Raw genomic sequence first — 12,748 nt, forward strand, 5'->3', positions numbered from 1 at the left:
CTACTCCCAAAGCACGCCGGGAAATGGAGTCCCATGTGATTCCCTAAGCCCCAAGTGGATACTGCAGTTCCGGAGATAGGCTAGGAAATGGAATAGCATTCCTCCTCCCTCTTTCGCTAGGCCGCAGTCCCCGCTGGAAAATGTAGTCAACACCGAGGCTTCAGAGCAGTTGCTACAGCGAGCCTTTGTGTCTTCTGGGAAATGGAGTTCAAGGCAGCCTTCCCACTGACTGAAGGGGAGGGATCTACCATGATCCTGAAGCATGCTGGGGAATAGTCCAGACCGGATCCCGACCCTTTGTGAGACGAGACTGCAGAGGCTTGCCGGGAAGTGTAGTCTAATAGGTACCTTCGGGAGAGCGTGAGCGAAAGGTGAAAGACAGCAGTCGCCCAGGGGAGACTGAAGAAAGTTTCAACGCCTCCTGCCCCGCCGCCAGGTCCCAAGAAACAGCCGAAGTCTATCAGAGGCTGCTGGAAAATGGAGTGCAAACACTCCAAGTTCCAAGTTTCCACAAATCCGGAAGGAAAACCCTCCCCGCAAACGATTTAGGAAACAAAGTTTCCGGTGGTTTCTCAGGACAATACAGTCTTCGGATACTGTCTAGCTTTTTCTAGCAATGTAGGTTGCACCAGCAGGCTGAGCCGAAGTTTGAAAGAAATGAAAATATAATTTTTCTTGAACCCCCATTAAGCTTATTGCATCCTCACGCTTCCTAAATCACAGGATCCTGAAAGGCCCAAAAGAAGGAAGCCGGCTGCTAGGAGTAGCCTTGGGTTTTGTGCACGCATTATATCGCCCCACTTATCGATTCATACCCGGAAGGACAGTAGCCCCAAAGCGCGCTGGGAAAGAGAGTTCGTGTGTGTGTGTGTGTGTGTGTGTGTGTGTGTGTGTGTGTGAGAGAGAGAGAGAGAGAGAGAGAGAGAGAGAGAGAGGGAGAGGGAGAGAGAGAGAGAGAGAGAGAGAGAGAGAGAGAGAGAGAGAGAGAGTGTGTGTGTGTGTGTGTGTGTGTGTGTGTGTGTGTGTGTGTGTGTGTGTGTGTGTGTGTGCCCGGAAGTACTTGGAACTAGAATGAAATCACCCTCCGCCCCTCCTGCCTTGTGGAATGATGGGAAATGGAGTCTCTAGACTTCACTTTAATCAGATCCTGTGATCACACTAATTGTCCTCTCCTTTCTGAAGCCTGAAGAAAGTCTCGTCCACTCGGCCTGTAGCTGACCGCAATTCCCAGCGGACACAGACCACTGGGGTAGGACAGACGGTAGCGCTAAAGCCTTTTCAAACTGCATTAACCAGAAGGCAAAGCGCAGTCACACTTCCGCTCTCTTCTCAATGAATGAGGCTGCATCACGCACAGCCCAGAGCGGGCGCTTCTGGGAATTGTAGTAGTTTCTCAGTCAAACAGTGTCTGCTGCCCTCTGGCGGCGGCTCGGAGTCCACAAGCAAAAATCCGAGTCAAGCTCCAAAACCTGGGGAATGCTAAACTGGACCAAGAAGGTCTGCAAGGGCAGAAGAGCAGGGCGGAATAGCAGCGGTTACTTAAGGGCCAGAACCCGTGGGACATGCGCAGTGGGCCGCGCGTGGGCAACCGCCAGAGGGGATTGGGGTCCGTCGGAGTCAGAGGGCGTCAGTCTGAGGGAATCTTACCCGAATGTCTGTACGAGCTGAGAACGTTTGTTGAGGGGTGCTAGAGCGGGTTGTAAGTGGTTATGAGGGGCCTATGGGTGTCTGGAGGTGCTCAGGGGAGTCTTTGAAGAGGTGAACTGGTCTTCCTGGAGACCAGTGAAGTCAGAGAGGACTTGGGGTGTCTGTAAAAGGTCTGTGGGAAACTGAGAAACTACTGGTGACTGAGGGGATCTCTGAGGGATGGTTGAGAAGCATAAGGAAGGACCTTTGGGGGACTGTGGGAGTACTGAGATTATCGGTAAGAAGAGGGTCTCTCATGGGATGAATTAATTGATGAAGTGTCTTGAGATCTATAAAGGGCTTTATACTTGGTTATCAGAGATCCCGGAGGATGTAGAAGGGAGCAGGGGTATGGTCTTGCAGAAACCGTGAATAAATTTAGGTGGGTCATTAAAGATTAGAGCAGCCGCTGGAATTTTCAAGACCGGATGCCACCTGTGACATCCCACGCAGCCAGAATTGGGGGCAGGAAGTCTGCTGGGGCTGTGGAATAACCTGGAGAGCAGTTCTGAAGCTGAGTGCTTTTAAATCCACGATAGACCCGGTTTAGAGGTGCTTTGAAGGCACTAGAATCAGGTGCTGAGACTACTAGTCAGGGTCCTCCCTCCTCCCTCCAATGATGACATCCCTCTTTCTCCATCACACCACCACCACCACCAACTCAGCTGCATCTATGTTGCCAGGAGACAGGCCTCATCCCAACTTCCAGAAATAGCCCAGCGGCCCCCACCCTAAGGGAATGACTTACATCACCCAGGAGAGGGAGCAGTTGCCCATAGGCCGCCACGGGAGCCTCAGTTTCCTGCCAGTACCCCAACCCTGGATCGTCTCTTCACTGCCAACGGGCATCATTTGGGACCACCCACCCTGGGCTGGCATGAAATGAGGATGAAAGGAGAGTGGGTAGGCGTTTCCAGTTCCTTTCCCCTCAGAGTTACACAGGGTGAAGTTTCACGGTGAAGCCAGTCCACAACAGGCCCCGAGCCCTCAATTCTCACTCCATCTCTTAGCAGCTGTGTAGCCTTGGGGAACTCCTTCCCCTCTCTGGGCCTCCAGCACCTCACCTGCACTGAACGGGTTGCGCTGTCTCTAAGGGCACCTCTAGCTTGGATTCCTCCTCTTGATTCTTTCACCTCTGATTCAAGCTCTCCAACTTGGGCTTCTAGCCTTATAAGCTCACCTCTCAGATCCTATGATCTTGAGATCCTGGTCTAGATCCAACGATCCTGGCTTTAGGAGAACGCAGTTGTTGAAAGAACATGGGGTTCAGAGACAGACTTCATTTAAAGTCCTAGCTGGGCTTAAGGTCTTCGGCAAGTGATTTACGTGAGCCGCTTGCCCCTACCTTGCTGGATGTTGGAGATAAAGCGCTGCAGCTCCCAACTAGGTACCTGGCACACCGTAGGTCAATCAATAGCAACTATGATGAAGCCAGTCCCTTCTTATATATATATTTTTTTTTTTTTTTTTTTTTTTTGCGGTACGCGGGCCTCTCACCGTTGTGGCCTCTCCCGTTGTGGAGCACAGGCTCCAGACGCGCAGGCTCAGCGGCCATGGCTCACGGGCCCAGCCGCTCCGCGGCATGTGGGATCTTCCCGGACCGGGGCACGGACCCGTGTCCCCTGCATCGGCAGGCGGACTCTCAACCACTGCGCCACCAGGAAAGCCCTAGCCAGTCCCTTCTTAACTTGCTGGCAGAGAGTGTTTCCATGGTTTGATGAGAAGATCACTAAGGTACCTTGCAAGGTCTACATTTCAAGAGACCCTGCAAGCCTGTTGCCAAAGGACTCCCAGATTAATTCATAAGCGCCTCTAAGGAGAGTGATGTGTGGGAGAACACCAGACGTAGCGCCAAAGGAGCTCCATGGAGGCATGACTAGGAATTCACAGAGAGGAAAGGCATTGTAGGCAGGAGAGCAAGGGCCATGGCGTGGTGTTGAAGAGCCTAAGGGGCTCCCAAGGATGAGCAGATCCCCCATGGAAGAGGGGAGCAGACAGAGGGCCAGAGCATGCCTGAGACCTTCACCATCAGGCCCAGGGGTTAAGTGCCGCCCCAGGTCAGGAGTTCATTTCCCAGGCCTGGATTTGCCCCATTCAGATGGGGTTAGGCCCTCTGGCCATAGGTCCATTTGGGGGTCCAGTCTAGGTCCCTGTCCTTAAGAACCAAGCAAAGGCTGTTGCCCTGCAGTGGCTGCACCCAGCACCCAGGACAGATCACTGCATCCAAAGGTCCAAAGTTTTATTATTTTGAATACATTCTCCAGCAGCCCCCAACTTCCCTCCCCCCAACCCTCCGTCCCCAATACAGAATAAGGCTTGACCACAGACCCCCAGCCCAGGGGCCCCAGCTGGGAGGCAGAGGGGGCTTCCAGTTTGGTTTCAGGGCACCCCCTTCCCACCTGCCTGCCTATGGGCTAGTCCTAGGAGCAGCTGGGGGTGAAGGGGTTGGACTGGCGCTGGGGTGGGGAGTAGGAGAGGGATAGCAGGCACTTGTAGAGATTTGTGGCCTATGGGCGGCACCCCTCACCCTCCTCCACCCCCAACCCCCCCCCACAGAATTTTTGGTTCATCATAAAATGTTCCTCCCTCCTCTGCTGCAACCCTGTGGGGGGGTATGAGAAACCCAGGCACTCATGGCCCCTGGAGGGGCAGGGAAGGCAGGATCGGGGCTGAGGATGGCCGGGGGTGGAAAGGGAGAGAGGTACAGGAGGCAGAGAACAGGGAGGGAGACAAGGCTTTACTTCCTAAGCGATTGTAATAAAAAAGTTCCTGGGCTTTGAGGCCAGAGCCTCAGTTCAAATATAAATTCCCCAGAATGGAGGTGGCCCCCTTAACTCCCCCCTCCCCCCTACCACTCTGCCCGGAGCTTAGAAACCCACAGAGACAGGGGACAGCTCCCAGCCCTGGGCACCCACCCACCCTCACAGTTAAAAAAAAAAAAGAAATTAAAAGTTTTATACAAAACGTGGGGGAGGGGAAAGGGAGGAGGCAGGGAAGAGACGAGAAAGCTGCCCTCACCTCCAGGGAATGGGGGGGGTTAAGGCAGCAAAAGAGGCATGGGGGGGGTGGAGGGAACGGGGGTCCCCTGCCCACAGCCCTCAGGAATCTCGATGCTCCAGAGAGAGCTGGGCTGTAGCGTGCTGGAGGTCAGAACTCACCCGCCTTGGGGTGAGGGGCCCCCCTGCCTCCCCAGGCCCCTCCCCACGCACCTTCTTGTCCTCTCCCTCATCCTCGAGGCCCCCAGCGGGGCCCCCACCCCCCTCCAGGCGACAGTCTTCACTCCAGCGCCGTTTAAAGCGCAACTTGAGGGGCATGCATTGGGCTGCCCCGGGTGCCTCGCCAGGGTCGGGCTTCGGGGGTGCAGGGGGGGCACGAGGCGTCTTGAACACTTCCCCGTCTTCCTCATCCTCGTCGCTGATGTCAGTCACCTCCACCTCCTCTGACTCGCCTTCCGAGATAGGCTCCACCTTGATCTGGGGTGGGGGGGGCGGGGGGGCGGGGGGGCCCAGCACCCCGGCCCCCTCGGCCAGCCCGCCTGCGCTGCCACCACCACCGAGGGCACTGCCACTGCCCTTGTCAGCACCCACCAGAGCCTTGTCCCCAGCCGCCCGCTGCCGGCGTCCCAGTGGGGGCGGCTGGAGCTTAAACTTGAATGGAGAGGAGGAGGAAGAAGAGGAGGACGAAGCTGAGGAGGGGACTGGTGGGGTCTCGGGTGCCATGGGCGGCAGCGGGCACTTGTCAGCGCGCTGGGGCTGCGGCACCACCAGCCCGGGGTAGTGCAGGAAGGCGCGGGGGCTGAGGTGGTAGTTGTAGACGCTTTGGGTGTGGGCCTGCAGGTACCGTTTCATGTCCTCAGGGCTGAAGGAGAAGTGGGAGCCTCCCCCCGAGCCGCTGGGGCCTCCGCCACCACTGGGGTACATAGGGCTCAGCGTGGGTGAGGGAGTGTAGGCCAGGTGCGTGGGTGTCATGGGCAGAGCCGGTGAGAGCTGAGGGGGCAGCAGGGAGCCAGGCCCGGCTAGAGGCGACACAGGGAAAGGGCTGAGGGGCTCAGGGCCACCCCGGGGCCGGGGGTAGACACGGAAGACACCAGGGTCATGGGGCAGGCGGGCCAGCGGGGGCCCGCGGAAGGCACCCAGCTCCGGGGGGCCAGGCGGTCGGGCCCGGGGGTCCTCTCCCAGTGGCTCTTCCAGCTCTGACGTGCCATCACTACAGTCACTGACAGAGCCTCGGCCCAGGCGTCGGGCCACCACAGCCGAGAAGAGGGAGGATGAGGACGAAGAGCAGGCCGGTGGTGAGCGGGGGTCCTCGGTGGGAGACAGCACCTCGGAGGGCGTTGAGGGAGGGAAGCGGAAGTGGCTGCCGCCTGTCGGCACTGGCGGGGCGCTCTGGGGCACCGCACCCCCTGGCGGGAGAGGGGAGACACGATGTCAAGGCCCCCAGCCTCGCCTGGACATTCAGACAGACCCTGCCGTCCCTCTGAGGCCATGCTTACCAGCCCTTGTACTCACCAGCCAACCCCACATCGATGAAAGGGTAATTAACCAGCACCAGTTTGTTGAAGTTGAACTTGTAGGTGAACCGTTTCCCCTTAGTCTTATGCAGAATACGTTTGTTGTAATAATAGCTGTGGATGTAGAAACACCATCGGACGGTCAGTCACGCGGGACCCAAGTCCAGACCCCGAACCTTGACACGTGTGAGTGCTGCTCGCAAAGGGTGACTGAGAAACACGGGCCACCCGAGAGAAATCAAGGTCCAGAGGGTGGAGATCAGCTCTCCCCTCAGTTCTGGGGCCAGACTAGAGGCCACGTCCCTGGTTGTATTCTCTCCTCAGGACACCTCGGTGTGACAAATGGTCTCAGAGAGGGGCTGGGACTTGCCCAAGGTCACGCAGCTGTGATTTGGACCCAGAGGGCAAACCCAAAGCCTATTCCCGTGGGCCAGGGGCTCCCAGCCAGTGGGGCGCTGTCCACATCTGCCCAGGGACCTCTGCCCTCCTCACCGCAGGGCCCGGCTCAGCTTGTCATAGTTCATCTGGGGCTTGCACTTGCGGACACCCCAGAGCCGAGCCACCTCGTCGGGGTCCTTGATGACGAATTCCCCGTAGTCCCCCTGCCAGGCGATGACACCCTGGTACTCCTCCTTCCGCAGCAGCTCCAGGATAAAGTGCCACAGCTGGATCTGCCTCGAGCCGGGGGACGACTCCGGCTTGTAGGCCCAATCCGGGAAGGCAAACCCTGGGGACAGGAGGCAGGGGTGCGGCCCCGGGTCAGGGCGCCAAGTCTGGGGCCCTAGGGCCCATCCCAGGGTCCACCCCCTACCCCGCCCTTAACATGGGGAAATCCGTCTCCCCCTGCCAAGCCAGGACCTGGGTAGAGGGAGACAGTGTGTGTCTGTCTGTGTGTGAGGGGGGCTAGACAGGAGCTGGGGGGAGGGGAAGCTGGAGCCTGCTCCAGCGACACCGGGAGAAACAGGAAACCGTCGGCGGCGGGTCCCGGGGCCAGTGCCAGGGGGCCAGGCACCAAGCCAGGCCGGCGGGCAAGGCTGCCAGTGGGGGAGGGGCAGGAAGGGGCACACGTGGCCAGACGGGTTGGGGCGAGCCCCCCCAGCCCACCCGCACTCCCGTTCAGGGTCAGTCACTACCATGCCGGCCCCCCGCCCCCACCACACGACCGTCTCTGTTCCCCTCCTAGGAAGGTACACTGTCTCCCTCCCAAGACCTACCGGAGCCCTTACTCCCACCCTAGGCCCCGAAAGGAGGATTTTTTTTTTTTCTTAAAAGGACCAGGAGGGGTGGGGTGGCTGCTTGACGATGAGGTCAGCGCTTGCACACACAGAGGCTTCTGTCTTCCCTGGAGAGTGAAACCCAGACTGTCTGAGAGAGCGCCCCCCCGCCCCCCCCATCAAGCCCTGGACCCTCTGTGCTGCACTGCCCTACCCAGACCCGGGCGCACGGACCCAACCTGGCTGGAGGGCCTCAAGACTGAACAGTCACCGCTAGCTGTAGCCTGCTCCCCCTTCTGCCTTCTCATCCTCAGCTTCTTCCCTGCCCACCTACCTACCCGCCCCCAGCATTAACCTTGGGTAGAGGTTGGTGGTGGGCTGGCTGGTCCCTAGAGGTGATGGGCAGCCTGGGGGGGAGAGTTGGGGGGGCTGCGGTTGTTGTCATTTCCCAAACCCCCGGGTAATCAGGGGTCATCAATAATTCAGCACTAGGCAGCCGGTAATGGAGGGGCGGGAGGAGGGAAAGGGAGGAAGAGAAGGGGGGAGGCAAGACAGAAGCCCTGGTGCCACTAGAGGGAGAAGGCCAAGGTGGAGAGCTAAGGATGGGCGGGGTCCCAAGTCCCAATCAGGCTGCAAGGGTCAGCCTCCCTCCCCTGGCCCTGGCTCACACCACAGCTCAAGCAGGTACCAACCAGGCCTGGGGCAACATGGAACCTCCCCCAAAGACTCCACCCAAGTCTGGAATCCAACAGGGGATCCTTCCCCATGGGGACACAGGGGATCAGCAGTTCCTATTCCCACAGGGGCCACTCCCTCTAAATCAGAGCTGACTCTAACCTCTACTGGGACCCAGCTCCCTGACCCCTGGCCTTGGGTAGACTGGGATGGCCAGCATTCCCCACCTGGTCCCTGCCTCATTCAGAAATTCCAGCCTCAAACCAGCCCCCCGGGGCTCCAGGGATATGACCATATGACCTCCAGCTGGTCGCAGACCCAGGGTACTGTATGTACCAGCAGCCCCTGCTCCATTCAGAAGTGACAGCCCCTGACAACACCTTCCATGGACCCCAGCATCCACAGACCCATCCCTCTCTTGGGAATCCAGGTGTTCACCCCTTTACGCTCACCCTGCTAGAGAACCCAGGTCCGAGGGTCTTGTTCAGGGCCCAGAGGTCCTTGGGAACCCAAGAGTCCGCCCGCTCCACGTACCCTCCAACCTCCTCCAAACTCTTGTCTCCCTTCAGGGCACCAAGCTTCGCGCTCCCCCCCACCTAAACCCCAATCTGGCTCTCCGACTCGGGGTGGGGGCCGAAGCCCCTGAGACATCAGTCTAGAGCTGGGGTGTGTACTGATTTCCACCCTCCCCCCAAAATTAAAGCCACCCTTCCCAGCCCACCCGCCCCAGCCTCCTTGTCCCGGTAACCAGGCAACGTGTGTGCAGCGACAGTCCTGGGAGCGGGGGAGCAGGAGGCTAAAAATAAACTTTGCAGAAGAGAAGGAGTGAGAGAGACTACATGCAACACAAAGGGAAGGGAGGTGGGGGGCTCTGGAAAGGCCTCAAGCTGCATTCCGGGGACTGACCCAGGCCCCCTAGTTAACCCCCTCCCTGAACAAACCCCCTCCCGGACCAGAACCCTGGCTCCCACTCGTGGCAAGGGCCCTCCCTATTCCCAGGCCCACCCCAAAGCCAGCTTTCCTCATCGGACATGGCATACATGAGGGCCTGTTCCCAGCTTTGGGGGGAGAAGGAAGATGAGGGGTGACGTCAGGGTGTCTCAATGGGGCTCTGTTCCCCAGGCTTTGGAGCCAGGAGCCAGGCACGGGCAAGGGGAGCATGTGTGAGTGTGTGTTGTGTATGGGTCCACGTGCTTAAAACAGGGAACCACCCGGCCCGCACCAAGAAAGCTTGGGGGTGCAGGACCTCTGGAGCATGGGAGGACAGCGAGGCAGAGACAGAGCAGCTGACACTGAGAGAAGAGCTGAGGACATTGCCAGACAGGGTGGAGAAGAGGCAGCAGACAGGAAGGGCTGGGATGGCGGGGTCCCAGAAGGCACACCTGGGTCCCACGGAGGCGGGGTAGGGAATCTCCCAGACAGACTGTGGAAACCTGGGAGCGGGGTCTGCAGAATTCTTGGGCGCCCCTCAAATTCACATAACTGCCCAAACTTTTTTTAAAAGGACTCTGGGGTCGGAAGGGAGGGGTAGTGGTAGAGGAAGAACACGCCGGCCTCCTGGGGGGCCCCGCCACCTCCCCCAGTCCAGGCAGCCTTCGGTGGCGCCAGAGCCGGGAAGAAAACAGGAAGTGGGAAACAGCCGCGGCAGAGGAGAGAGGGGCCGGGATGGAGGATCGGATGGAGGGGCGCGCAGCGGCCAGCCAGGAGGCAGATGGACCCATGGACCGACTGGGAGACCAGTACAGGCCCCCGCCCCTTCCCCCAGCCAGAGAACGCACACGGCGCGGCCCCAAGACTGGGTTGGGGGAGCTGCCCAGCCGGTCCCACCAGGCGAAGGCCCGTAGCAGGGAGGGAAGACGAGGCGGGGTTGTCTGGGTGCCTCGGCCCCCTCCTCCGGCGAGGGGAGGCTCCTGCTGCCCCCAAGGCCCAGCGGCCCTGGAGCCTTTGGGAGCCAGAGAGTATGTGGGACGCACGTGACTGACCCTACAGCACTCGGAACCCCTGCCCCACGCCCAGCCCCCTCCTCGGTCCCAATCCCCAGGCGCCGGAGCCCGGCTCGGAGCCCTTTAAGAGCCGCCCCCACCCGCCGAGCGACGGGGGGGCGGGGTGGGTGGGCCGGTCGGGGCACACACCCTCACACAGGAGCCCTAGCCGCGGCCGCCGCCGGGGGAAGGAAACAAGTTTGAACAGCGGCGCCTGGTCCCCTTCCCCCTCCCCCGTCCCCGCCCCGGGCCGGATTCCGACGGGGTAGACGGGCAGGGGGCGGCTGGGACCCCTCCCCCAGCGCGCTCGGGCGCAAAGTCCAGCCAGCGAGAGCCCGGGGGCGGCGGGGGAGGGGAAGAGGGAAAGTCCGGGGGGGGGGTTAATCCTGCTGCCCCCCGCCCGCCGACCGGGGGGGAGGGGAACCTTGGCCCCTTAAGGAGGAGCAAGTTGGCGGGGAAGAGGGGGGCGGAAGGAAAAGACGGCCGGTTGAAAGAGAAGAGCTGGATGAGGGAGGGGGTCGAGGGGGGGAGCCTCCGCGTCCACCCCCACCTTCCCCACCCTCCCCAACCCCGGGTCCCCGGAGGCGAGGGAGGAGGGTTCCCAGGTCTCTCCCGAGCGACCTTAAAGCCGCGCGTTCTAAGGTCGGAAACAAAAAGTTCCTTTTTCGAACGTTCGGGCTGCGCTTTGGAACTTTGCGACTCGGCGCGGGCGGGGGAGAGAGGAGCCGGCGGAGACGGGCGGGGGAGGGGCGGTGCAGCCCGGTCCCCGAGTCCCGGGCTCCCCACTCACGCCCTCCTCCTAGAGGCCATCCTGTATCCCCCTCTAAGCCGGTGCGGGGCACGCATCGCGGTGAAGGTCACGGGCCGGACCGCGCAGCGCGGAACCTGGGATAGCGGGCCCTGTGGACAGCCCCCCCGCACACACACACCCCGCACACGTCCCGGCCCCCAGAGTGCAACGTGACAGAGCGGCGGGGAGGAACCCAGCCACCCCCGTGATCCCGGGAGTGAGGGAGAGCCGAGCTTTCGGGGTCCAAGCAAGGAGAGAACCGGGACTCGCAGCACCCATACCACTGCGCCCACAGCCAGGAATTGGGGGTCCGGTGCACACCCCCGCTCGCGCCGCAAGAAGCAACAGGTCTGGAGTGCTTGGGGGTCCCCCGGAACTGGGGATCACTCGGGCTCCCCCAGAACCCTTCAGCCCCCCCAAAGTTTCTCCGCCTGGTTTCCCGGGGCAACAAGTCTCCCCCACACGTGCTGCCCCCGCCCCCACCTGTGTCCGCCGGGGTCTTCATGCTGGGGGGCCCGGGGCGAGGCGCCCCGACTCCGGGCCGCAGCTCCCGGCGCCCGCGCTGCCCCGTCCCGTCCCGAGCCCGTCGGGCCGCCCTCGCCGATTCACCCGGCCTCGCCTCTCAGAGCCTCTCCCCTCCCCGCCGCCGCCTCCCGGGTTAATATCGCACTCCGGGGCCGGGACGCCCACGCCCCCCGGCCGGCGACGTCACCGCCGCGTCGCCATGGAGACACTGCGCCCGCCCCCTCCCCGCGCACTCACACACACACGCGCGCGCGCGCGCGCACGCACACACACACACGCACGCACACACACACACTCGTCGGCGCGCAGCCACTGAGCACCGGCCGGCTCTAGGCTTAAAGGGGCCGCGCGACGGGGGAGGAGGGAAGGAGGGGGTTGGGGTGGGATGGGGTCCGGGGGGTCATGACCCTTCTCTGAGGCTCCAAGTCTGAAGATAACTTAAGTCCTCAGGACTCGCGACCTGCCGCCCCTCCTCCTCTCCTGCCCACTGCGGGGTCCAGATTTTCTTTGGAAGCCTGTAAGAGGGCTTGGGGGGTACCTTCTGATGAGTGTCAGAAACTTTTGTGAGGAGGAGTATGGACCTTTGGGGAGGAGGCAGAATTTTCTCTGCAGGGGGGCCGGGTCAGGACCTTGGAGGATGATCCAGACCACAGCATTTCCCAGGCTGGGCTCACCATGTCCCCCCACCAACGATCCTGAGCCTGAATGGGGGCAGCTGTCCAGGGGTGGGGTGGAATGGGTGGGAAGCATTTCCCAGCATCGGAAATAGGGAGGCGGCTGTGCCCTCCATTCCTTCAGGGATGGGGTCTTGGCCTTCCAGATAGCCCCAGTCCCAACTGGGGAGGAAGTGACCAGAGAGAGTGCACGCGGGAGCCCGCCCCCCCATCCCCAGACTGCAGCTGTCCTGGGGACACGGCTGGCGCCGGAGGTACCCCCACCTCCACCTCCAGGGCAGGGGGTTCCGGGGATGGGGTCAGGATGCGAGGGGGTGAGCAAAGTCGGAACAAATGTGCTCCCAAGGGGCACTGGGGGGTCGCCAGGAGAGAGGAAGGCAGGGCTTAAGGATGAAGGCCAGCGCGTAGGGCAGTGTTAAGTCTGTTCTCTGCAGCTGGGAGGAATGGATGAAGCCTGAGGCTTTGGGAAACAGGAAATCAGCAATGATCCGATGGCCAACAGTAGAGGGCAAATCGAAGCTATAGTCACAGAGTCTCAGAAAAGACTCTGAGGTACCAAAGGAAACGAAGCGGGGAGGGCGGGGGGAGATGCTCAGAGAGAGTGAAATCAAGAAGACAGAGACGAACAGGCCACAGAGAGGGAAGGCCTGAAGGGTCAGGCTCTGGGTGCTTAGGGCTTCAAGCCCAGCCTC

At 61.0% G+C, this 12,748-nt stretch overlaps 1 protein-coding gene across 1 annotated transcript; it reads right to left on the minus strand.

Annotated features, from left to right (window-relative positions):
- Positions 1 to 3,921: 3,921 nt before the first annotated feature.
- ERF (ETS2 repressor factor) lies at positions 3,922 to 11,477 on the minus strand. Its single transcript, XM_082676332.1, has 4 exons — positions 11,341 to 11,477; positions 6,689 to 6,923; positions 6,195 to 6,310; positions 3,922 to 6,088 (listed from the first exon to the last, which is right to left on the minus strand). Exons 1-4 carry the CDS (start codon positions 11,360 to 11,362, stop codon positions 4,785 to 4,787), a joined length of 1,677 nt encoding a protein of 558 aa, XP_082532458.1. The 5' UTR covers positions 11,363 to 11,477; the 3' UTR covers positions 3,922 to 4,784.
- Positions 11,478 to 12,748: the final 1,271 nt, after the last annotated feature.

The sequence above is a fragment of the Grampus griseus genome, assembly GCF_964374135.1.
Source record: "Grampus griseus genome assembly, chromosome: 19".
Lineage (NCBI taxonomy): Eukaryota > Metazoa > Chordata > Mammalia > Artiodactyla > Delphinidae > Grampus > Grampus griseus.